At 40.0% G+C, this 25,688-nt stretch overlaps 3 protein-coding genes across 5 annotated transcripts; all 3 read right to left on the bottom strand.

The window, feature by feature from the left end:
* Window positions 1-2,558: 2,558 nt before the first annotated feature.
* Window positions 2,559-9,617, bottom strand: znf740b (zinc finger protein 740b). Of its 2 annotated transcripts, XM_074644291.1 has the most exons (7): window positions 9,505-9,617; window positions 6,941-7,095; window positions 6,514-6,747; window positions 6,039-6,167; window positions 5,823-5,952; window positions 5,253-5,371; window positions 2,559-5,087 (listed from the first exon to the last, which is right to left on the bottom strand). In XM_074644291.1, the coding sequence occupies exons 2-7, from the start codon at window positions 6,983-6,985 to the stop codon at window positions 4,938-4,940; spliced, it is 807 nt and encodes a 268-aa protein (XP_074500392.1). In that variant the 5' UTR covers window positions 6,986-7,095; window positions 9,505-9,617; the 3' UTR covers window positions 2,559-4,937. The 2 variants fall into 2 exon arrangements, with proteins under 2 accessions (XP_074500392.1, XP_074500393.1); XM_074644292.1 differs by lacking the exon at window positions 6,941-7,095 and having other exon boundaries at window positions 4,799-5,087; window positions 9,505-9,606.
* A 2,237-nt stretch (window positions 9,618-11,854) lies between these two features.
* Window positions 11,855-17,867, bottom strand: csad (cysteine sulfinic acid decarboxylase). 2 transcript variants are annotated; one of them, XM_074644289.1, is made up of 14 exons: window positions 17,723-17,867; window positions 17,503-17,642; window positions 17,301-17,427; window positions 17,122-17,212; window positions 15,806-16,028; window positions 15,626-15,705; window positions 14,690-14,744; window positions 14,378-14,494; window positions 14,209-14,273; window positions 13,909-13,990; window positions 13,623-13,822; window positions 12,647-12,698; window positions 12,465-12,554; window positions 11,855-12,289 (listed from the first exon to the last, which is right to left on the bottom strand). In XM_074644289.1, exons 1-14 carry the CDS (start codon window positions 17,745-17,747, stop codon window positions 12,116-12,118), a joined length of 1,521 nt encoding a protein of 506 aa, XP_074500390.1. In that variant the 5' UTR covers window positions 17,748-17,867; the 3' UTR covers window positions 11,855-12,115. The 2 variants fall into 2 exon arrangements, with proteins under 2 accessions (XP_074500390.1, XP_074500391.1); XM_074644290.1 differs by having other exon boundaries at window positions 17,503-17,639; window positions 17,723-17,858.
* A 1,272-nt stretch (window positions 17,868-19,139) lies between these two features.
* LOC141772847 (uncharacterized) lies at window positions 19,140-21,867 on the bottom strand. Its single transcript, XM_074644288.1, has 4 exons — window positions 21,684-21,867; window positions 20,157-20,472; window positions 19,990-20,070; window positions 19,140-19,898 (listed from the first exon to the last, which is right to left on the bottom strand). Exons 2-4 carry the CDS (start codon window positions 20,458-20,460, stop codon window positions 19,618-19,620), a joined length of 666 nt encoding a protein of 221 aa, XP_074500389.1. The 5' UTR covers window positions 20,461-20,472; window positions 21,684-21,867; the 3' UTR covers window positions 19,140-19,617.
* Between the last annotated feature and the right edge of the window lie 3,821 nt (window positions 21,868-25,688).

The raw sequence follows: 25,688 nt of genomic DNA, 5'->3' as shown, positions 1-25,688 counted from the left end.
CTCAAGGACCCCTGGGGAGCCCCGAACCCCACTTTGAAAACCATTGGCTTAAACTACTTTAACATTTATTTGCAAGTTCCAAGTAGTGGAATGCAACATCAGATATGATTGATCATCGGTTGTCTCGGCTTTAACGATGAATAAAAAAAAAAGCCCCAGAAAACTACAGAGCACTTGGCTTTGCTCAGTGAAAGTACCGTCTGTTTCTTACCGTCTCAAGGAAGGAAGGAAGATTGTGAACAGACGGTAGCTTGGGATACACCTCCCTCTTGTGGTGCAGACAAGGCTTTGTAGAAACCGACTAGAAATTATAAAATTGTATTGCAATGTGTAGTTGTGCTAGTTGATTAAAGTGGCAGTAGGCAGTATATTTTTGGCATCATTGGGCAAAAGTTCCATAATAACCTTTTAACATATTGTAATTCAAGTGTTCTGAGAGAAAACTAGACTTCTGCACCTCTTCATGGCTCTGTTTTCACGCTTTAACAAAATCTAGCCTGTGACGGGAAACTTTGACCAATCACAGGTCATTTCATTGAAAGAGCGGTCCTATTGGCTGTGCTCCGGTCATGTGACTGGAATTTGGCGTTCCTTCACCAGATTTCACAATGGCGGTGGCGTCACAAACTTTCTCATTATACAGCTAAACCGTGCACTACAAGATGATTCTGAAAACATTTGAGGTGAGTAATAGGCATTAACGTAACATAATATTGATTCATATTTGATCAGCGCGGCCTAGTTTGACCGTTTGGTCGGAGTTCAGAGTTATTGACAGCCGGCTCTCATAGACAGCAGACCTCAGTTCAGCTCTTACTGCTTGTTTTCCTCCGGTCTGTGAATCTTGCAGATGCCGTTAGGAGCACCGGAGGATTTTTTTCAGGTTACCTGTTTCATGTACTACTGTCATGATATAGCGACTGTTTTATAAAAATCACTTTTTTTAATCATATTTGCTCCAATCTGGCCTACTTCAGCTTTAATGAGGGTGATAAAAAGAGAATTAATCACTGCCTATATCCATTAGCAATTAATTGTTTAAATTCTCTCATCAACCGAAAGACAAGTGTTAGCTTTTTAAATGTGAGGATTTGCTTCATATTGGATTTGTTTTGTTAAACAATGGTCAGAAAAAAGGGACTCAGTTTTAAGACTCTGGGCTCTGGTTCAAGGAGATTTGTCTTTATTTGTGTCAATCAACAAATTCAATTTGCAGCCTCATTTAAAAGAAAAGAGTAAATGCCTTCATGTCATACAGTTTATGATGATTTATTGTGTATATCAGTGGTTCCCAACCTTTTTACTTAGGGGACAATTTTCTATCAATTAGTAAACTGACAACCCCTGACTAAGTGGCACATTTTATGAATATTTCATATTATATTCACTGCATAACAATAACAGTACAGAGCAACTGATAAACTGTACAATTAACCCGAAATAATGACTGCAATAACTGCAGGAAGTTTGTGTAAAACGAGCAAATTGGATGAATTTTGAGCAGATTATTTCCCGTGAATATTGCATCAGATGTGAGTTTTTCCTGTTAATTTTAGGGACGTTTTATACAATTTTCTGTATTGTGTATTTATTTATTTTTAAATTTTTTTTTGACCAATCACTCATACTTAAGACTTATTTTTTTGTTGTTGACAAAGTCAGTGTTTTTTTCTCCCTAAGGCTTGGTCATTGCTCTTTTAGCTCTTTGGTTGTTTTAACTGCGTACCTTTCTAATGTAGGACGAGGCTGTTTAGCAGAGTGAATATAGCTTGTGTTCAGGTCTTCACTGTGCTTATCCTGTTTATATCTTAAATAATAATCCAAACTTTAAAAATAACAATTTAATTTAGTATTCTTCACAGAAATTAATGAAATGCTGAGATGTAGGCAACTGTATATTTAAAAAAAAAAGTTATCCTACACCCCTTAAAATCAAGAAGCTTTGGCGACCCCTAGTGGGGCTCGGGACCCAAAGGTTGGGAACAAGCGTTGTATTAAATGTGATGTTTTTGGTAGACTCATAGTTTGATGGTCTTCTGGCCAAAACTTTGTATTCAAGCCAAATGAATGCAGACACAGGAGTTGATTCCCCTTGTGGCATTGAACACACCTGCCTCCCAAGACCCATCTATAAGTAACAACAATGTTTTTTAATTATTTAAACAACAGGTTATTAACCATCATAGAAAGTGAGGACTATCTGCTTTTATCCCATTCATATTAAATCCTTACCCAGAGTATTTTATGATAATTTACCACCAATATGGGAGAACATTTGAAGTGTTTCTTCATATGCTATAGAGAATATGGTCCCTCATGTGGTCATGGATGCCATCTGCTGACAAGATTTGTGCATTACATATTTCTGAATGTTTTGTAGTCTTTCTAGTCTGAAAGATTCAGTAAGTAATCTGCCATTTGAAGACGAGTAATTAAATTTCTCATATTGTGTTGAACTAAGTGGAAGACCACTAAAATAGGTCACAATGATTCGTTAATGGGGAAATCTGGAAAATCACTTAAGAACCAGTGTTGCAGAAAATGTGAACAACATGCAATTGTTTAAAAAGTGTAACAGCTTTATTGAGACTTGGGGCCCTAAAACTCCGTTCACTACAGTATGATTGACTTGAGTCAAAACCGATTTCACTTCAGCCCTGAAATGACAAATAAGGTGGGGCTCACATATTAAAAAAAAAAATCTCTTTACCAAAACAAAATTTATACAAGATCCTCCAACAAATACATGCAAAAGAAAAAAATATGCTGACTAATCATGGCTGCTATACTAAAAAACAAAAAAGCAAGAGTGGCAGCTTTTATTTGACTCCTAATAGCAAGTTGAAGGATGACGTTCCATTTTCAGTTGTCATAAGAAATCATCAGACTAAAGATTATAACTTTGTAAATACTTTGATTTTCTGTTGAAGTGTAGGTCCCATACATACTATTCTCTACCCCTAATACAATTTAAATATATATTAACTTCATAAAAAGTAGACAAGTCGGTGTCGGGCCCCAAATTCCTTTCACATAATCTAAAAGTCTGACAGCAACAGAAGTACCAGTCTACAATACAATCCTCTACAATAGAGCTAACATCTTCAGTCCAGTGTTTACAGTCTCATGTCTTCACACAGAGGCCTGAACATAATATAATGTAGGTAATCATCGTACAAAACGCCACGTGGACTTTATATTCCCCCTGTCCACTGATCATCATCTTCATTGAAGATGGTTAAACTGGAGATGAAATGACATGGCACTATATTCAGATCACATTCAGCCAGGTCAAGACGTAGGAGAGCTCTCGAAATCTGAATGAACCAAATTATACTTTCAACAGTTTGCACCTAATTTCGCCAGTACCTCCGGTGAAAATGATTTTACGCCTTGGATTAGTTTTGATCATCTTTCAGGTGAACCTCAGGATTTCAGCCTCACTTTGCAAAACACTTTTGAAAGGACGGATGTCTTTCAAAGTCAGACAAAATCTATTAACGCTGAGCAGGAAAAAACAGTGGTTTCTAGGAACAGAGAGACAATAAACACAATGCATTTATATCGCGAGGGTTATTACAGAAGCACCATAATTTCTTCAACAGATAGGTGATTCCTACATCCAGTCATTATATATAAAAAAAAAAAAAATCACTAAGTTTGTTCAAGAGCATCAAAACATCTGAGCTCTTCCTACAAAACCTGTCAGCTTTCTACTGTATTTCAACAGACAGGACAAAACCCCTTTAAAACAAGGTAGAACAGTGAATATGGGAGCCAACAGTCGCTACACAACTTAACTAATACCAACATTAGTTGAACATTTTACACTTCAGGAGCATCTAGTTTACTTTTAGTGTTTTTCAAACTGTTTGTACACATCACCAACAGGGTTGCACCTAGTGTTGTCGAAAATAATTTAATAAATCGATACTGAATATTTGAAACGGTTTGAAACGGCTCCCTCTTCTCTCCGACAGCGAGTTGACACACACACACACCGCTATTTATCTTTTAATAAAAATCTAAAATTGTATGCCTTCAATGTGACAATTTCTCCACTGTATCGAAAATGGTATTGTATATCGGTATTTTTCAAGGTAATGTATTGAAGTTAGACATTCCAGTATCGAGACAACACTAGTTGCACCTGTATTTCAGTTTAACAGCTGGCCGAGTAGCAGGCAAGATATTATTTTAAATCAATTTAAGACTTGTGTGTCGGGAAGAAAGTTGATCTTCTACATGAAGTGAAAATGGGTTACCAGATTTTGCTCTGTAATAAGCCCCATTCATGTTTAGATTGTTGTTATTAAAAATAACATCAAAATGAATTTCAGATGTGTTACGCACGCAACACCTCCAGTATTGGATAGGACCACGGGTCTGCTGTGACCTTTCACGTCTGAGCAGCAGCTGGTACTCGATTAGTAGCATTAGGAACGCAAAATGAGAAGAACTTGAACACTAAAAAGCTACATGGTTCTTTGTGTTCGTCCTTTAGTCAATATGTAGTAGAGAGCAACACTGGGGTTGATGCAGGTCAACAGGATACTAAAATAAGCTGCACGATACATTGACAGTCAAAAATATTTGCGATCCCTCGGCAGCAACAAAAAAAACCTGCAACCTGCAACCTTTCAGATAAAAGGAGACGTGTGCCTTTTTCCATTCAGTTATTGCCATAACACCAAGACCTGTTGTCCAAGATCTGGGATTAGTCCGTCCCCTTTTGTCGGTGTCGTGGATGGAACAGTAGATTAAAAAAGTACAAAAATCCATTTTCAAGCTCTGTGATGGAGCTGGCGGGAGCAAAGTAAAGTTTGTTTGTGTTTTAAGCGAGGCTGTTTTCAGGTTACAGTACTGTTGAGCTCCAACGTGTGACGTTGCTGAGCGGTAGACTGCTGTCTGTAGGGTCTCTGTGGCAAAACGGAGGGTCAGACAGTCAGACGGTTGTTGGAAGGCTGTAGGGGGCTCCAGGAGGCTGGATGGGCAGATTGGTCCTGTGAGTACTGGTTTTCCTCTTTGCTCATCCCGACTGTACATAGCCGTCGGTGTCTCAGCAGCCGGTCTGTCCGCGAGAAGTTCTGGAGGCAAAGAAAGACGTGTTTCAGTCAAAGTTAGCAGAACAATGCTACTGACGCCGCTAAGACAGATGGATTTGTTTAATGCTGTAAGATCCTGAATAATATGCAGAAACCTAAAAGTACATGAAAAGCATATAGGCTATACTGAAACAGCGGCTTACTAACCTGATGGCAGCGGTCACACTGGTACGGCTTCTCTCCGCTGTGCACCCTCTTGTGTCTGTCCAGGTGGTAGCGCTGAATGAACCGCATATCGCACGCGTCACAAGCAAATGGCTTCTCTCCTGTGAACAACACATGCCGATCATTTAGCAGTATATATCAATACTCGCGGCATATTTCACTGGATGCAAGATACTTCTAAAAATTAATTAGTAAATATAATCTCTTGTTTTGAAAGTCTTGGCCAAAAGAGCAGCACAATTTACGTTACATGGACTAACAGGACCAAAATTCAGAAAACGAAGAAAAGTAAGGACAGGTACGAATTCATATAAGGCATTATAACAACTTTAAAATATGCATTCTATGCATTAAAACAATTGTACATGCCCAGTTAAGATGGTTTGAGTCTGTGTTTTTTTTTTGTAGTTTAATCCAAGCAGATGGAGCTTCAGAAGGGTGGTCCACTGGCTGGATAGTGGACTCATTACACCACCCTGTTTCCCACATCTAACCACTAAATGCAAAGGAGTGAGAAAGGCCACATTGAAGACGTGAGCTGTGAGTTCTCACCTGTATGTGTGAGTATGTGCCGCTTGAGGTGGTAGCTACTCCGGAAAGCTCCATAGCAGTGGTCGCAGATGAAGTTCTTCTGGACTTTCAGGGAACTGTCATCGTCCATATCCATTTGTGGCATTAAATGCTAACAACAACAATAACAACATTATTTGAAAGTGACACTGAACATCAGGAGTATTTCTTTGCACTTTTGCATGTAACTACCCTCACCTCCACTTTCACTTTGCTGGATGAACTTGATTTTTTGTGCTTCTTCTTGGGTTGCATATTCTGGTTTGCCTGCATGTCCTTTCCATCCATCATTCTTGATGAGTGATAATCACCGTCTTTTCGGATCAGCTTTCAGAGAAAGGAAGGCTTATACGTAAACTGCACTGCATGCTAGCTTTCAATCAAGCAGAAAATACATAGCTACATATACAGGGTAACACTTTAACCCCTTTGAGATTTATAGGCAGTATATAAACATAGAATAAATGTTTTTTTATTACACGGCTTTGTTGAATACTCAAATACTCACCACAGAGTTAGAGCTGCCTGTTTTCAGTCTGAGTTTTAAGTTTAGTTAAGTTTATTTTCACTGTCATAAGATCTGTCTATTAACAACTTCAATTTTAAACAGAGTTGTAAATAACAGCTTTAAGGGGCTTTCTGGGTGACCGTGCCCAGTTTTCCTCTCTCTTACCAGGGGTGGACAGCTCCCGGTTGAAGGATGGCCCATGTGGCTGTGGTGGGGTTGTCCATGGTGGACCTGGTGTCCATGGTGGTTGTGGCTGTGCTGCGAGTGGGTTTGGTGGCTCTCAGGACTGGCCCTGTGCCCTTGACCCAAGGGTGACATCATCCTCTTCTGGCCTGGGATGTTGTTGGCTTGCATCAGGGCCATGCTGGACAGCACCGCCTCGCAGCCCAGCAACCCAGCCTGGCAACACAAACAACATGTCAGAGCAGAAAGAGGGGTTTGGCCGCAGGACTCCTCACAGAGACGAGGAGTCAGGGGAAAGAGGAGAGGGAGTTGAGTAATGGGAGGAACAGAGAAATGCACTGGCATCAGGGTTGGGAATACAAACTAAAAACATGATGGTGATTCTGGAGATGAAGAGACTTCCACTGACCCATTTCATATGGTCTCGAACAGAGTTGTTAGAATGGTGTGTCATCGCCGTGGTTTGAATGCGTGTGTGTTTGGGGGAACAGAGGGGGCTTCACTTAGGATGAGGGGCAACAGAAGAGACCACCACCACCCACCCAAATCATCAGGGGCCAAAGCCTGAAAGTAGAGGCATGACAACATAAGGCTAACATTTTGACATGCTGGAAAACCAGACCAATCTAGTAAATTTCACAAATCACCAAATCTGGATTTATGACCAGAAATTTAGGTCCAGCAGCATTCATAAGTGCAGTTTATAAGGCAAGAAAGCCCCAATGGTTTGGTGCATGCCACGTGTCCATGATTGAGAGAAAGCACAACAGTCAGATTGAGAAAAATAATGACATCCAATGGGAAAAATGAAAGCAGTCAAAAAGAAAAACATACATCTGTGTACGTATGATACATTAATCAAACAAACGCTTCATACACGAGGTAGCCTAATACTGAAATATATGAAAGACAAGTATCTAAACCTTTAAATTAAATGTAATATGGGCATCTTAAAATGGAATATAAGCATTGATGTGATGTTTTCTAAACTGAGTGAAGCTAGTTTGTCCTAATATATCTGTGGGACTGACACTTCAAAGCATATTCATGCACATAATGGCTTAAATAAGTCTACATCTAAGAAAGTTATATTGTTTTTTTGTCATATTTTATAGCGCAAACAAATTGATGAATCATCAAGGTGTCAAACAGTTCAGCAGCCAGCTAATCATTATACTGGATTGCATGCAATGAAATCTGGCATTAAGATTGCAGATGCCATAAACATTTGTACTCAGTGACCTGTGGTGCAACTTTAAAGCATTGCGTGATAATGACTGAACACAACACACCTATGTCCTTGGAATTAAAAGGTATAGTGTAAAAATAACTAACAGATTGTGTATACATTTGTAACATACAACAGGCATTTGGAAGGGACTTTGTCCTAGTCTTCCATGTTTGCCCTATTCTGAAGAGAAAAAGTTGTATTACCTCCAGTCAGTGATGTTTGATACTTTGATTATTTTTAAAACTGTTGAACATTTCGTGCACATGAATGATTTTAGGATTAAAATATGACTTCTTGAGCAGTTACTGAAGTAGAGACTGAGACACATTCATTACTTATTTCATCCTTTAGTATTTGGGATAGCAATTTTTGATGCTTAGTGTGACTGGTTGTGTTAAATGTATAACAACAACAACAAACAGGAACAGTTGTGTAAGCTGCTAGATCTACACACCTTACAATACATTTGGAAAATAGGAATAACCCTTGGTTAGAGTTTAGCGTTTAGATTCCATCAAAAACTTTGTGAATTTGCCAATAGAAATATGGTAGAAAAAAACAACTGTCTCTCAAAACATGTAGCACAAGTACAAAACTAAAAAGAGCCTTTAAATTAAAGATAATGGCCCCAAATTCAGTGGGGAATGGTTAAATCCTTGTCATATGAAAGCAGATAATTTGATAAAAACACATTAATTCCCTGGCAGCAAAGCAGTTTAACATAAACCCACAATGCACATAACTCCTAATTGACTAATATGCCATCGGGAGCATTATGATTATTGCAGTTCTATGTGTTAAATTGACATCAAATAGGCTGTGAATGAAAATGATGTAGCAGATAGATACAGACCATGCATTAAAGCGTTGATAGTAAACAAACGCTGCTAGCCTATATTCATCACTTTAGCGGAACATGTTATTAAATCTATTTAAATTCAAGTTGAAAATGATCTGTTGTTTTATGATCTTGCAAAAACAAAAACTGGATAATAAAAATGGTGCATTTGAGCACAATGCACATAACTCCTAATTGACTAATAGGCCATAGGGAGCATTAAGATTATTGCAGTTTTCTGTGTTATAAATTGACATCAAATAGGCTGTGAATGAAAAATGATGTAGCAGATACAGACCATGCATTAATTAAAGTGTTGATAGTAAACAAACACTGCTAGCCTATATTCATCACTTTAGTGGAACATGTTATTAAATCTATTTATCTTCAAGTTGTATCTGTAAGTAGTATGTCTTGCAAAAACAAATGACTGGTTAATAAAAATGGTGCATTTGAGCACAAGAGAGCGAGCTAGCGACTCATCCTCAAAAACGATGGAAAAGCGACCATCGCTGATCAAAACGATCTTTATTAATGAAACGGGACTGATGTTATATCCACTGGGGAGGCAGTGTAGTCTTTATTTGGACTCTAGGTTTACCAGCATGCTGAGAGTCTCTGCTGAATGAAACAGAGAAGGCTAGCCTGCTAGCCAGCCAGTAGTTGGTTTCTGGTACAACTCTTGTATGAGTGAACCCTCCTCCTCCACCCCTCCGCCACCAGACAACACAACAACAGCCCGGCAGGGTGCGGGGCGGTGCGGTGCGGGGCGGTGCGGGGCTCAGCGCAGACCGTTAAATACCGCCTCCCTCGCCGGCTACAGCCGCTACTAACACACACCTAGCTGATGATAAAACCTTTAGAGAGCAGCGAGTCAGATACCGTGAGAAAAGCGACTGCTTACCTTTTGATTTTTAAGAGTTTTGTAGGTTTTATTTCTTGTCGCACTTCCAATTTTTTCCTCAGTTTACAAACACTGACAGGAAACGACACCGGAAGTGCTCCCCCGGAGCGAGCGGCGATTGGCCGCACGCTCTGCCACGTGACTGAAGCTAAAGCGACACACGTTGCCGGCCATCGCTGTGAGGGGACTGACTGAGACCCCAATGGATGAGTGGGACAGAAACATAATCCACAGCTAGTTCAGTCTTGTGAAGGGCTCATTGCATGGGTGGAAAAAAGTACAAAATGCAAGTCTACCTCAAAAATATTCCAAAGCACACTGTAGTGTTTGAACAAAATTAAAATGCCTTTATTTTACATGGCAATAATTGTTTAAAATGACCAATGCGTTGCGACCAACTTGTACTTTTTTTAATCTGTAGTTTTACTTTTACTTAAAGGGACTATTTGTAACTTTGTACGCGCATAAATGTAGCGGGTCGTCACACATGCGCGCTCGCATATGCGCGTTCGCGTGTAGCCGCTGTACCCTCCTCCTCTGCCTGCTCGCCTTCACTCAGACAGAGGGCGCGTTCTCAGCTCGCTCCACCTCTAGACGTGAACGCGCGCTCACTCCACACTGCAGAAGAGTTAGTTTAGCTCTGAGAATATCTAGTGAATGTACAGGGGACGTTTGTGCAGAAATAACTGCTGCAGCTCCTCCAGACCAACAGAGGTTTCCCGTGTCTTGTGACGGAGCTCTACAGAGATTTACGTTGTCTTCTCGTTACCGACCGGGTGCCGGTGTCTCCTCTGCTCTCCGGCTGCGGCCAGAGAGAGCAGAGGAGACATGCTGCAGAGCCCCGCTGCAGAGCCCCGCTGTAGAGCCCCGCTGCCTCAGCCTGCACTTAGGCAGGAAAAGCCAACACTAAGATCAGATCTAAATCATGTTCATGGAGAGACCTTCGTCTGGTCAGCTAACATTACTGCCAAGCAGCTGAAATATAGAGTGATATTGTGGTTTTAGCTGACTTGTGTCGCCTCACTGTTTTGAGTGATGCTCGTTCAGGTATATTGAGAGCGAGCAAGCGCGAGCCCGACGCTGACTTTCGTTGATTTCACGGCCACAGGTGTCGCTGTTAAGAAGCATTTCTGAAAGTTACAAATAGTCCCTTTAAGTACTATTTATCAAAGAATAGTACTTTGATACATTTCAAGTGGCATCCATAACATAACAGAGTAAAGGCCAACACTGTTTAACAGACAGGCTTCACTAGATACAACTTTGCGGTTTTGGTGCTTCCGTGTAGTTTGTGTTGGAGTCTTGTCTGAAGACGCGAGCGCGCATGGGACACTGACCTGGATTGATTTATACGTGTAAGAAGTTACAAACAGTCCCTTTAAGTACTATTTATCAAAGAATAGTACTTCGATACATTTCAAGTGGCATCCGTAACAGAGTAAAGAAAAAGTCACAAAAGCGTTTTAATGCCACTAATAACACAACTTGTGATTTTTGGTTGTAGCGGGCTCAGTTTTAAAGCTACAATCCATTGGTACTAACCATGTCATACTAGCTTGTTGCAAAGGAGGCTAAATAACGCTCTAAACTTATGCTGAATTTTGACGAGGAAAAACTGGCATTGCCATTTTCAAAGGGGTCCCTTGACCTCTGACCTCAAGATATGTGAATGAAAATGGATTCTATGGGTACCCACGAGTCTCCCCTTTACAGACATGCCCACTTTATGATAATCACATGCAGTTTGGGGCAAGTCATAGTTAAGTCAGCACACTGACACACTGACAGCTGTTGTTGCCTGTTGGGCTGCAGTTTGCCATGTTGCTCGGTGCCAGGCGAGCAATTCTTATTGGACTGAATAGGGACCATCTTGGCGTCCGGTATCCAGTTGTTATTATACATCCATGCTGCAGCCACTGTGGATTTTATATTGTTTACATATCCACGTTGTCTGCTTTGGTGATGTTTTATCCTGTTGATTCTTTAAGGTTTAGACTGTTGGTCAGACAAACCAAGACATTTCAAGCTATCACCTTGGACACTGGAAAGTGTGATGGTCATTTTTCAGTTTTCTGATGTTTTATAGAACAAAACATTAATGAAAATAATCACCAGTTGCAGCCCTAGAGTTATGAAAGCAAATACGAGGGACCAGCTGACATAAAGACATGAAGGCTTTACATTCAGAAAATTTACCATGGACAAAAGTAAAATATAAAAGGATAGATCCCCACAAATGTTTGGGTTGACAATTCTCCAGCTCTGCAAAATGTTTTTTTTAAAAAGTGAACTGATTTCAGAACAGTTGTTTAATTCACTAGAAATGTTTCAAATAAAGGCCACAAATCAATTAAATTCAAATAAAGTCTTTATTCTTTTATTCTACACAGTTATCAAGAATAAGGAATCTTTATTTGTTGATTTATTCATTCATTTTCTGGTCCATTGTCCTCAGATTTCACAGTTTAGTAGCTCTTATATTATCACAGCTGTCTAAATTCCCACAGGAGTTGGTACAGTTAGCTAGTTTGTGTCATTAATGGCAGGCTTTGTGCGTAACCTTGAATTCTTGATAGACAAGAGTTACACATCTTACAAGTTTTGTTTTTGTTCACAAGTCATTTCCCAGTCTTTCGATTTCGTCAAGGACGAAGTCCATATCTTTCTGGGAAACCAGCGGTGAGAAAACAAGCATGCGGAAAAAGTTGACTTTTTCTCGCAAAGGTTGGTAGCCCACCATCATAGTGCCTTGTTTCATCATGCGTTCCTTGATGACTGGAGCAACCTGTTATTAAGAGCAAAAACACACACACATACACAGTTCACTGTTTGATTCAGAAGTGCTGCACAGAAGTGGTAAATTAACAATTAAAAAGCATGCACAGTGCTTAATGTGTGTGTGCAACAGAAGAGTTACAAAACTAATTTCTGTAGTCCTCTGATGTAATACAGAAACTTACTTTTGCTAGTCGGTCCTGGTAATCTGCACTCCCTTCCTTCCCCCTCATACTTGGTGGTATAAACCAGAAGCATACATTCACAAACTCTGGCTGTCCATGGAGACAAACAAACACAGGTACTCAACAATTTGGCAGGGAGAAAACATCTCATCTTTCTCAGTATGCTTGAGATATTTACTTACCTCGCGCAAAAGATGAAACCCTTCTCTTTTCTTCATCTGCTCCACCAGATATCTGCAGGATATATGTTAATAGACTTTTGTTTTTAAAGAGAAAAGAAAGAAAAGATTTGAATGAAAATGTTCCTGTTGTATAACTTAGGATTCAATGTTAAGCAAAGATGAGGAAAATGAGGCGATTAAATGTCAAAAGCAGCCTACAAGCTATCTGAACCTGCTGTGCATGATGGACCCAAATGCCCCTTGTTCCTTGATGTTTGTATTCAGAGAAATCAGCATCTAAGTAGCCACCCGATTTGACTGTTCTCAGGCCATTAAATAGGCATTTTTGCTATAACCATCATAGATGTGGGTCATTAGGGGCCTACTATGGTATAAAAGCAAAACTTAAAAGCAACACATTCTAAAACATTCTAAAACTGAATGAAATGTTATGTTTTGAACACAAACAAAAAGGCTTCTTTAGGTTAGGCAACAAAACCAATCACCTAAGTTTAGGGAAAAACATTGTGTTTTGGCTTAAAATAACTACGTTTCAAAAGTGAAAGTAAAACTTAATGCTTGTGAACACAAAGACAACTACACGTTGAGTTTCCCACTGTCCTGACCTCTGCCTCTGCTCCTGTCATAATTACTACGGTCGCTGGAGGTCGCTGTCGTGTTCTTTTATACCTTTTTTCGGTGATCTACCATGTGAATAGATGATAAAACCTACTATTGGGTGTAGAAGGCCCCTATTGACCCACATGTATGGTGCTTAGAGCGACCGATAACGCTTATTTAATAGCTTGATAATCATCTAATCAGCTGAAATGGCCAACTCACTCATAAAGGTGTAAATTATTTTGACATGCAAAAAGTGAAACAGATAAATATCAGTACTTTTAAATCATACCTCTTAAAGATTAGATCATTTTGAATTTACTACTTGACTCCTAACCTATGCCAGGCTTGTGTTGTGCTACAGCTGCATGCCTACCTTGCATGGATAAAAGCTTTGTCCACTCGCTCCGCAAAGCCAATGGAGCCAACGGCTTTCCACATCAACCAGAACTTCAGACAGTCAACCTTGCGGCTGCACTGTACTGACTTATCCCCGACATCCAGATTCACATCATAGAATTTGTCTTGCTGGAAGAGGTATGTGGCGTTGGCACTGTGGCACTTCTTCAACAAGTTCTGAGGACAAGCAGAAATGATTGTTAAAGATTTTTAAAAAACATAAACTGTTTTTGTGCGTATCAGATAATGTTGTAGCCTCAAACCGTGGTATCCTGTAGCAGCAAGGCAGAACACTGCAGGCCAGCCACCAGCATCTTGTGTGGATTCCAGGCTACTGAATTTGCTCTTATCACACACACACGCACACGCACACACGCATGCACGCACACACACACACACACACACACACACACACACACACACACACACACACACACACACACACACACACACACACACACACACACACACACACACACACACACACACACACATAAAAACATAAACAAAATGTTGCCTTCCTCATAATGAAAAATGCATTTTTCTGGCATGCGTATCAATACCTGTGAACCCCTTTCATCAGATGTCTGTGTTGCTTGGAAAAGAGCACGCTACCTCCCCAGGCAGCCTGAAACACATGACCAAAAAGACAAAACTCTGCATGTTCTCAAATTTGAACAAATACAACAGAAGCTTGTCAACAGACATAGTTTTTTCTTCTACCAGACTCACGTCTACGTGCATCCAGAGCTTGTGTTTCTCACAGACATCAGCTATTTGGTCCAGTGGGTCAAACGCACCCTGCACTGTGGTCCCTGACGTGCAGCTTACAAGGAACGGCTCTGCACCCTGGTAGAAACAAACTGAAAATGAACTCCGCTTTCTTGCACTTGGTGCTTTCTGGTTTGCACAGGATGTACAAAATCTTTTATGGTTAGTTATACCTCGTGGATAATTACTGTTAAAACCAATACAAGTTACCCTAAATCTACAACTTATTGTATGTGATACACCTGAGTGCTTACTAAATATCAGTGAATTTACCTGAGATTTTACCAGCTTTATCTTTTCATCCAGGTCCTCTGGAATCATGTGGCCTCTGAAGCACACAAGAGATTCATTTTGTCTGTATAGAAACCTGGGATTCATTATGAATAGGGCTGCAACTAACAATGATTTTCATTATAGATTTTTGAATAATTGTCTTGGCTATAAAATGTCAAAAAAAGAATGGAATAATACCATCAAATTGGTAATTTTATCTGACCAATTGTCCAAAAGATGTTCAATTTACAATTGTATAAAATAGAGGAAAGCTGCAAATCCACACATTTGATGAGATGGAACCAGTTTTAGGTACAGTACAGGTATAATGTGTAAGATTTGGCGGCATCTAGTGGTGTGGTTGCAGATTGCAACCAACTGAGTACTCCTCCACTCACTCCTCCCTTTCCAAGACTGCGGTAACGTGAGCCACCAAGTGCAAAATCGTGGTAATGCCGTTCGCCTCGCTCAGAGGCCATCCTTACCATAATGACACTACTTAGGAGCAACGGAAGTCAAACGGCGACTGGCAGTTTTGCACTCTGCGGCTCAGGTTACAGCAGTTTCACAAGCGTCGGAGAACTACGTTGGCCTTCAGGTAACGTAAAAACGTGAAAGGCTCTCTCTAGAACCAATGTTTGGTTTGTTCGTTCTCGGCTACTGTAGAAACATGGCGGAGCAACATGGCAGACTCCGTGATGAGGACTCGCTCCCATGCAGATATGAAGGACTCATTCTAAGCTAATGAAAACACAATGATTTTTAGTTTCAGGTGATTATATACTAATGAAAACATAGTTATGAATATTATATTCCATTTCTGCCAATATCCCCCCAAAAAATACACACTGTTCTTTAAGAAATTAATTGATTATGCCAATTGATGGGCTCATTTATTATCAATAGTTGCAGCTCTTATCATGAAAAATACATTACCCATCTTCCACTTCCACCAAGATGACATTGTCTGTCCCAATGCCCAGAAAGGCAGCCCCTTTCTTCACAGAGTAATGGCTCTGAAAAAACAATCATGTTATATAGAGACAACACATAAACTACAGTGTGATCATCAATAAACACCTCTGATAGATCATCAACCCCTCCGACATGACTGACCTCTAGAGATGTAAAGATGGTTAGTCTTGGCAAACCCCACAGCCCCTGGCTTTTGACATCTGGGAAGAGTCGGTAGCGTGCGAGGTTCATGGCGTACATGTTCGAGGTAGAACCCCCTGGGCAGAAAAGACCGTCACCCTCTGTCCAGCCAACCAGCTGCCTCATTCCTCTCAGAACCTCAGCCTCCATCAGCACAAACACCGGGGCCACCTCATAGGTGAAGCTGCACACAAAAAAAGTATAATAAACAAAATATAATAAGTTGTATTTCATACTATTGCATTGTATTCCACATTTTATACACACAGACATTACCACATCTGCCTAACACCAGTAGCGCAACATATTAAGCACATTAAGTCAAGCACAAGTTTAATTTTGAGGTATTTTTACTTTACTAGAGTATAACATTTTTCTTCTACTTTATACTTTTACTACACTACATTTATTTGAGAGCTATAGGGACTTCTTACTTTCCAGATTCAGATTTATGTACAAAACATATGATCATGCAACATGAATATAACTCTGCATAACAGCTACTTTACTTTTTCTACTTTCACTCTTTTCACTTTTTTTTTTGCGTAATATAGTCATTTTGAATGCAGGACTTCTAAAAGACTATGTCACTAATCTTCCCTAATCTCTCATTCATTCTGCCCGGTTTTCCATGTTACCCATTGTCCCAGCTGCTCTCTGATAATCCAATCCGTTCTCAACAAACACCAGACCGCTGTTCATGTCTCATGTTCACAATGTTTAGTTTCATTTTCACTGTACAAACATGGTAATTAAAACCGCAAACCTAACTAAGTGGTTTTGTTGCCTAAACCAAAGTGGTTTTGTTTGAATTCACAACGTTAACCACATGTTTACTGCGACCATAAAGTAATGCCAAGGGGTCCTGACAAAGCATGCAAGCATTCATGACAAAGCAAAGTTGCATGACCCCTTTCCCACCAGTTTCACCACCTGACCTGCTCCTCCCACTCACTCACCTGCGTCCTGTAGTATACTGGCCCACTTCCACTGGTCCTTCGCCAGATTGTCTTCATTACTCATTACCTAGCTTATCTGCCTGTGTTTTTTGGACTTGTTTTTAACTTGTCTCAAGTTGTGCTTGAGGGTTTCTGTCCATTCTGTGCCAGCCAGCGTTACAGATTATTGCTTACTTTTACTTCCTCCACCACCGCCTAATACAGTCACAGTACCTTATTTAAAGCATTATTTGGATCATATTTCTACAGACTTATTCATGCATCCCCTGTATAATGATGTGCTTATATGTTTTAGTTATATATTATATTTATTCTTACAGGTTAGTGTTGAGAGCCTCAGTGAGGAATCTGCCAGCCAGGGCATGATAGTCCACTCCTGCAAACAGCTGATTAAAAAAACGTGGGTGACCTTAAAAGAAACAAGAAAAATCTTATCATGAAAGAAAAAGGGTCAATCTACAGTATTTAACTGTCTCAGCGGTCTCTGACAGTCTTACTTGTCTTGATGCTGTACTTGGCGACATCTTTGACTCTCTGTAGGAGGCTGTGTTGTGGCTCCCCCGTCGCCCTCAGCTCCAGATCCAGAATCCGGGCCAGCTCCTCCGGCTCTCTCCACTCACAAACCTGCAAGAGGAACACAGGGATTAAGAGATTCTGCTCAGAGTACTCACTGTAATCGGACACCATTGCGATTTTGACCTTTTGCTCGACGTCGGTGCCCTTGCAGAGCACCTCCTCCATAATAATTCTGAAGGCTTCATTCAAGAAGAGTTGGCCCTCCGAGTGATCAACAAGAGGCTCATTCAGGTCACGGAGATTAGCTGGCTCCTGTCCATCTGCTGTTGCAAGAACCGTTAAACATGTTAACACTTTCAAGAGTTATACACAGGAACAGACAGGAATAGCACACTGTACTTACATGAGACTGGGAACCTGTTTGCCATATCCTCGCCTATGAAAAGTTGGTGAAACTTTACCCCTTTATATTTGGCTGTACTGAGAAGGCAGACAGAGGGAAATGGCTGCAAAGGAAAGGCAGGGTGAGACACAGTAGGAGTGGGAGGGACCTCTTGTCCCTGTTAATTTAACTGTCCGCAATGAGGGCAAAGAATGAAAATGAATAACTTCTGATTTATGAGTTTCTGTCACAAAAAGAAAGATAATTGGTTTCATCCAGTCCCATGTGAATTTCTCATGAGTGAAACAAGGTATTGTGCATTTCATTAAATGATTCTCATTGCATCTCAACCCATTTAAAACCTTATTTTCAAGACTATCAGATAAATAGTTATCGAATTTTACAGAGAAATAAACTCCTAGAGGCAGCAACTGTGATATGAGTTTTTTAATCTAAAAGACCACGATATGGAGATCAATAGGGAATACCACAATATAACTGACTCCTAATCATCTGTACGTTCAGGGAAAATGACATTTTCTCCCACATACTGAACATTTATCAAGTTAAGTAAAACGTAAACTAGAGCTGCAACAATTAGTCGACTAATCGATCAACAGAAAAATAATTGCCAACCATTTTGATAGTAAGTAATTTGTCATGAAAACAGGACTCTGTCAAAACCGAGTATATGTCTGGACCGTGTATGGTCAGTCTGTGAATTTATAGCTAAATTGTTACACAAATAGTCAGTGGTCATGTCTATAATGTTGAATACAGGAAATCTTTCTTAAATGTACTGCAGTAGCATTTCACGACATTGTAAAGCTATGTATGAAAAATAAGAGAGGACCAATGGAGTGGAATGACACGGCCCCCCCTGGAAACATAAACAAAGGACTGTTCCCGCCTTTTCATATTGAAAGAGCAACGACCAATGAGGAAACTCCAACACTCGGCCGACCAATCATCTAACTTCATCACTCAGTCAGTCAGTCACTCTGTGACAGACTTTAGCCTCTGTAGGGCTGGCCCTCTCGGTCCAGCCAAAAATGGCAGAACATTTAAATTTCCTGCTGTGTGAATTGATTTGGGTTTTGGAGTGACAAAACAAGACATTTAAAGACATCACCTTGGACTTGGAGAAACTGGGATGGACATTTTTCACTTTTTTTCTGACATTTCATAAACCAAACGATTCAATCGATTAATCTAGAAAATAATCGTCAGATTAATCGATAATGAAAATAATCGTTAGTTGCAGCCCAACGTTAAACAAAACATAAAAAAGATAGAAATATTATTTCATCCTCCTCTTTAAATCCCCTAGTGTATTTACATTACAATAAAATGAGCACTGCTCAGTTGTTTTCCTAATTTCTCCCTGACTGGAAGGAGAATACAAAACATGAATACAGACACTATAAAAAAAAAAACACCTCTTTCAAAGAAATTTAATAAAACAATACTCAGTTTTGTATATTATTGTAAAAGTATTATAAATTGATCATTGACCATAGCCCAATATCTCAAGGGACTTTATAATCTGTACAGCATACGACACCCTCTATCTTTAGACCCGCGGTTCGGATAAGGACAGCCCCCCCCCCGCCCCCCCCACCCGGTAACTGTAAAACCAGGACGGTGAGACCTGCAATAGATGTCATGTGTACAGAATGAAGAACCTTGAACAAAAGGCCTCGGTGGTACTAAGTGGCACTGTGGGGGAATTCCATAAAGTACTAAAGTCTTCAAGTGTTGTTTTTTCCTGATATGGAATACATCAGAGCGGCACATACGGGTACTTTGCAAAAAGTCAAGGTGGTCTGATGTATGAGAGTCTATATCATGTGAAACACACTCATTCTGAGTAAAAACAGGGTTTCGGTCTCAGTGAGCACCAGACAGTGAAGGCCTCAGTCAGTCTCCAACAGAAAGTCGATGCTCTCGGGTGGCAGCTCCCAGTCTTCCTGACTGAGCAGCAAGTGCAGGTGAGCAGCAGTGGCTTTTCGTCTCTGGCGGGCGCTCCAGTAGCGCAGCATGGCAAACACTCGCTCCACATGCTGCGAATGGTCCTCTTCAATCTGTTCCAGCTTCACAGAGGGGATGTCCAGAGCCAGCCTGCCAATCTCCCTCCAAGATTTGCCGATGGTGCGGGCCACGGCCATCAGCTGCTTCTCTTTAACCAAGCGAGAGCCTGCATGTGCAATGAGATAGAGGCAGATAAAGTAGGTGACAGTCTCTACAATGTTTTAAAAGGGAATAAATTTGAGTGTAGTGTGACCCACCTTTGTTGCAGATCTGTTTCGCTGGAATAATCTCTTGTAAATCAGGAGCTGTTTTTCTCTTTCTTGATGTTTCACTTTTTCCTTGTAAATTGAGAAAACTTGTTTATTTAACATGGAAATCTAACAGTATTTCCATTGCTGACAATACTGAGCAGACTTTGTCCTACCTGAAGACAGAAGTGTGTTGACTGTGTTGAGCATTGGGAAGGTTTCCTGCAGGGCCTGGTCGTTCAGCAGCGCCAGCAGACCCCGTGCTGCTTCAGGACCTCTCTGGATGACGTGATCCAGCAGCTCTGTCACCTTCTCAATAGGGACACGGCAAGCTTTCACCTGCTGGTAGCCGCGATCAGACAGCAAACAGCGAGAGTCCGCATGCTGCAGGACAAAGTCGGCATCTGCGCTTAGAATTTCTATCAGCTTGACCTTTAGGCTTCTGAGTAGCTGGATCTCTGCTGCTGGTTCCTCAGCCATGACTGGATGTCACTGAAATTAGATAATAAAGGGATGATGAGTTATTTTAATGCAAGCACAGATAAAAAAATAAGTTATTTCCCATTTAGATTCTCACAATGAGATCATGGTGTACTTATTTAAGCAATGAAACCTTAACAGATATTATTGATAGATAATGACTATTGCATCTACAGTACTTTTTTGCCCAATTAGGCACACTGTATGGGAATCTAACCCAGTTGAAAAGACAGCTGATGGGATTTAAATCCTTGAAAGATTTTGTAAATTACAGTAAATGTGGCTACAGCAGGTGGGAAGTCTTAAATATGATGCTGTCTACTAACACAAGTACTGATTGTTTGTGAAAGTAAGTAGCTTTGGTCATGCAGAATGTCGAGTCTAAAAATAAATACATTATTGCAGTGGTGCAAAGTAACTAAGTACATTTACTCAAGTACTGTACTTAAGTCCAATTTTGAGGTAATTTACTTGAGTATTTCCGTTTTCTGCTACTTTCTACTTTTATTCCACTCAATCTCAAAGGAAATATTGTAATTTTTACTCCACTACATTTATATAACAGCTTTACAGATTGAGATTATTAAAACAAAATATAACCATAACTAATAAATGATGATGTATTATTATATATTAAACTACCCAGCAGTATATAAAGTCATTAAAATGAGCTCCACCTTTACCAGCTGCAACATTTAAGTGATGAACACATTAATGCATCAATAGTAATAATATAATATAAATTATTCTGCAGGATGAGTACTTTTACTTTTGGTACTTTAAGTATATTTTAATGCTGATACTTTTGTACTTTTGAATGCATGACTTTTACTTATACGTAACAGAGTATTTCTACACTGTGGTATTAGTACTTTTATTGAAGTAAAAGAGTACTTCTTCCACCGCTGCATTATTGTGCTGTGCACTATTATTCTGCAGCAAATCAACAAGTGCTCAAATCTACAATACAATATTCTAATGGGGAAAAGGTGTTTTAAAACAATATGTTTGCATGTTTGTTATTTTAACACAATATTATTTACATTATGAAACTACATGTCTGTGTCAGCAGCAGTCCCATGCTGAATAATATCTGTCTGGACTTCCTGGTGCAGCATCTGTTGTTGTCTCGAGCTCCAGATGCGCTTCACACTTAACTGTCTTACACCAAAGTACAGCTTTATGTAAGTAACAAACTAAATCTATTCCCATAAGACTCTTACCGTAGTGTAACAGCTGGAGAATAGAAAATAACACGATTAAACTAAAGCAGGTTTTTGCAGACAGCCGGAGAACATTTCCTCTGTTTACATGGTTTGGATCACCAGCATCAGACTCTTCATTCCTCCCGCTGCTGTTTCTTCTTTGTTTTTTTGTTTTTTTCAGCCTGATGCCATACAATGCATTGAACATGCATGCATTCATTTCTGTGTGCTTCCATCCAGCGGGTGGATGACTTCACTGCAGTAATGTGCCCATGGCTGTGAGGATTTAGGGACATCTGGTGGACACACATTGCACTCTGTGGTGAGAGAAGCACTCAGGGGGCTTTTATTTCAGAATTAATAACACAATGTTTAAATAAAGATAATTGATTCGCATGTTACAGCAGAACAGAGACAATCTGAGAGGTAAGAAAATGGGATAACGAACTATTTGAATGAAACAAATAAGAAAAGAAATTGACGAAATTATAGGTGTGATTTATACAATATATAATACAGAGACTATATCTTTGACTATGTAAAAGTGAATTGTGCAAATATTTGTGCAAAAAAAATTGTGCCATGGTGTGTGTGAACTATATATACAGTGTATGTGTGTAGTGTATGTAATATACAAACTCAATACAATAATAATGCAATAATATGAAGTATGTATAATAGAAATAAAAGAGAATACCATGGCATATAATATGATAATACAAAAGTACAATGATAGCAATATAGTAGCAATATAATGTCATTACATTTTGTTATAAGTAATAATAATAATAATAATAATAATAATAATGATGATCTATAATCAGGGACAAGGTGCAGTCTGTCTGTCTATTTATCTACAAACAAAATACTACTAAATATTAATAAAAATGAACGTAAATTCACTTCAGTGTTAGTTTTTTAGCTAAAATATATCACTGACGAAAAAAAGAGACTGCATGAATTTCTATCTATCTATCTATCTATCTACCTACCTACCTACCTACCTACCTACCTACCTACCTACCTACCTACCTACCTACCCCTTCAATCCATCCATCCATCTATCCATCTATCCATCCATCCATCCATCTATCCATCTATCCATCCATCCATCTATCCATCTATCCATCTATCCATCTATCCATCTATCTATCTATCTATCTATCTGTCTATCTATCTATCTATCTATCTATCTATCTATCTATCTATCTATCTATCTATCTATCTAATATGTTATATGTTTATAAAAGGAGAAGAGAAGAGAAGAGAATAATGTTATCTGTAATACGGTTTCCCTGAAATGAACTCAAAATTCCTGATCCAGGACAAACACTCTCTGCTGTTGTTAATCATTCAAATAGTTAAACTGTAAACTAAACGACTTCTATTCTTCTGGGCCCTCTTCTTCACAACAAGAAGCTCAAACATTCACATCGACTCCGACAAACGTTTTGTTGTTCATACCGCGGAAGTGCTGTAAACATGGGAATAAATATTTGATTGATTTGTTGGAGCAGAAAAGATTCAAAGAGAAGTGATTACCACAAACAGGAGACGTTCCACGCACGGCCATGTGAGCGATGCAGGATGTACAGTACATCTGAGTTCAGTGTCTCATTTCCTCCCAAGGCCTCTACTACTGTTACCGGTCAACAATTATCAGCCACCGCCGGTCACACGTCTGCTTAGCCTGTTTACTCAGCTCCAGCTCTGGGAAATGACAAATCAATATCTTATTCCTGGACAGATATTTGCTTTGTGTGAGAGGAAAAGCCTCTGGAGCCCATTTCATCCACACACAGTATACACTCTGAGTCACTGTGTGTGCATTAGCTGTCTGAATAAATCCAGTTTTCTCAGTGGGTGGAAAGAGTAGAGAGAAACATCATTTATTCTTATTGTTTATTCTTCCCACCCAGGTGAGCCTGCTATAGGAGAGAGGAATGCACAATTCATCTACATTTATGTACTTCTAACGGCTTTATTATGCTATAAATTTGCATTATGTTCACACTTGATCTTGAGAAGATACATTGTGAAGACTTATCGCACAAACGCAGTGATGTACTGATCTGAGAAAATATACACATGTTGACACTCTGGTGAGCTTTCAACTCCAAATGCTGTATAATGTGCCTGCGAGATGTGCACTTAGTCGTTCTGCATTAAATCACTGCAACGCAAGTGGAGCATAGTCTGTATGGAATATGAAAATGAACTTAGTCTGCCGCTGATCGAGCACGATCCCACTCGTATACCCTTGTGCTTTTCAGGCCCCATCGCACTCTCCGTCAAGTGGTAAACTCCATTTGTGTGTGCATGCTAGTGGTGGATGGTGTAATAGCTTGGACGCTCTGCAGTGCTGATGGAGAATAATGCAGTTTCCTTATGAGTGGCTCTGGCTCTATTCTACAGACCTCTGCACCTGGAAAATTGGGATTTTGTAGAAGAGTGTGTGAGTGTGTGTGTGTGTGTGTGTGTGTGTGTGTGTGTGTGTGTGTGTGTGTGTGTTTATTTATGCATGTATACAATTCAAGAGTGAGCCAGCGCAGCAGCTTATCCCCTCCACGCCTTAACAGATAAATTAGATTTACATGTAAAGCAACAGACAAGGGAAATCACTCTTACTGGCAGTCTTTAGCACTCTGGGACCAAATGGAGTTTTGCATGGATCAAACATAGCTTTGTATGTCACGATATGCGAGTATGGACTTTTATGTGTACACAAAGACACAGACATGAACGTAAACGGAACTCCTTTACAAGAAAGTGGCGGTAAAAAAAAATCCTTTTGAATAAGCATCTACTTTACAAATAGCTTCGGATGCAACTCTTTTGTGATATTTCCTTGAAACTTCGATACTGCATAAAAGCTCCTCTCTCAGAACTGGTATGGTTTTTATGTGAGGAAACAGGTTTCACCTTTATGTATAAATAAACTCTCCCCTGTATAATGTATAGTGTGTGTTTGCTGTATAGTTCACCTGCACACGGGGGCCTTGGAGACGTGACACCGCCACTCTCGGGGTGAATAGGGCAGCAACGAGGGGACAGCCATGCATTTGAGTGACTCTGACATGTCTGTTTGTTTAACATGCATTATATATGAAAAGACCAGAGTGAAAGGAGGAAAGAGCATGGGAGCAGGGCAGCAGAACAGAGACAGAGAGGGAGGACGACACAGACACCAGCAGGAGACAGACAGACATTGAGAGTGAGAGGGCAAAGGGACGCAGCTTTTTACAGTAGAGTAGACACATATTGTAGCATCACTTCCCTGTAAAAAGGGAAGAATAAGAGAAAAGAGATTCCAGTAAGGCTCAACTCAGAGTGCCTATGAGGTGATCCTGAGAGGAAAGAAGGTTGTAAAATGGCATAAAGGCAGGATGACCATCCGTTATCATTCAACATGTCATATACATTCCCTCAGATTAAATATATATGAAGCTGTTGTTCATTATGGGAAGGAGACAGTTTGCAGAGGACTTATAGGTTGAGCCCGTATAATGTAATTGAAGGGTCCATTAACGCTGATAGAAGTGTAAATAATTTAAGCGTATGTGTGTGTGTGTGTGTGTGTGTGCTCCTCAGCAACCCTACTTTAGAGAGGAGACTGAAAAATGGCAAACACAAAGGCATTTTCCTCCCTTTAAGTCTAACGAATGGAAAAGACAGTGAGTCTGACTGACAGACAGACTGCATTAAAGCCACACGGAGGAGCTGCTGGAGAAAATGGATGAGCGCAGGAGAAAGGGAGACGGTGTGTGTGTGTGTGTGTGTGCGGGAGTGTATATGTGTGTGTGTGTTTTGGTGGGTGTGAGGTAAGCAGGAGACTGTGATATCATCACAGTTGAAGACTCAGGGAGAGGAAGGTGTCAGCTGATGTCACACCTGCTGTAATTCAATAAAGTCACCAGTCGGTGTTGTGTCGAGACCTTGTTTACAGGATTTCATCAACCACCATTCAAATCTCTGAAACAGGGGAGATCTGCATCGTCACACATAAATGCAAAGGAACAAAGT

The sequence above is a fragment of the Sebastes fasciatus genome, chromosome 8 (genome assembly GCF_043250625.1).
Source record: "Sebastes fasciatus isolate fSebFas1 chromosome 8, fSebFas1.pri, whole genome shotgun sequence".
NCBI classification, from domain to species: Eukaryota; Metazoa; Chordata; class Actinopteri; order Perciformes; family Sebastidae; genus Sebastes; species Sebastes fasciatus.
This window is presented reverse-complemented; position numbering and strand designations above follow the sequence as displayed.

What these genes read in the sequence shown, in the direction of transcription:
- znf740b (XM_074644291.1), bottom strand. Translation starts at nt 6,985, where the DNA reads ATGACACACCATTCTAACAACTCTGTTCGAGACCATATGAAATGG. An exon ending in CCGGGAGCTGTCCACCCCTG is followed by an intron (nt 6,168 to 6,513) that starts GTAAGAGAGAGG and finishes TTTCTCTGAAAG; the next exon opens with CTGATCCGAAAAGACGGTGA. An exon ending in GCACATACTCACACATACAG is followed by an intron (nt 5,372 to 5,822) that starts GTGAGAACTCAC and finishes TGTTGTTCACAG; the next exon opens with GAGAGAAGCCATTTGCTTGT.
- csad (XM_074644289.1), bottom strand. Translation starts at nt 17,747, where the DNA reads ATGGCAAACAGGTTCCCAGTCTCAT. An exon ending in GCACCGACGTCGAGCAAAAG is followed by an intron (nt 17,428 to 17,502) that starts GTCAAAATCGCA and finishes TTCCTCTTGCAG; the next exon opens with GTTTGTGAGTGGAGAGAGCC. An exon ending in ACCAGGACCGACTAGCAAAA is followed by an intron (nt 12,290 to 12,464) that starts GTAAGTTTCTGT and finishes TCTTAATAACAG; the next exon opens with GTTGCTCCAGTCATCAAGGA.
- LOC141772847 (XM_074644288.1), bottom strand. Translation starts at nt 20,460, where the DNA reads ATGGCTGAGGAACCAGCAGCAGAGATCCAGCTACTCAGAAGCCTAAAG. An exon ending in CAACACACTTCTGTCTTCAG is followed by an intron (nt 20,071 to 20,156) that starts GTAGGACAAAGT and finishes TCAATTTACAAG; the next exon opens with GAAAAAGTGAAACATCAAGA. An exon ending in GAAACAGATCTGCAACAAAG is followed by an intron (nt 19,899 to 19,989) that starts GTGGGTCACACT and finishes TTGCACATGCAG; the next exon opens with GCTCTCGCTTGGTTAAAGAG.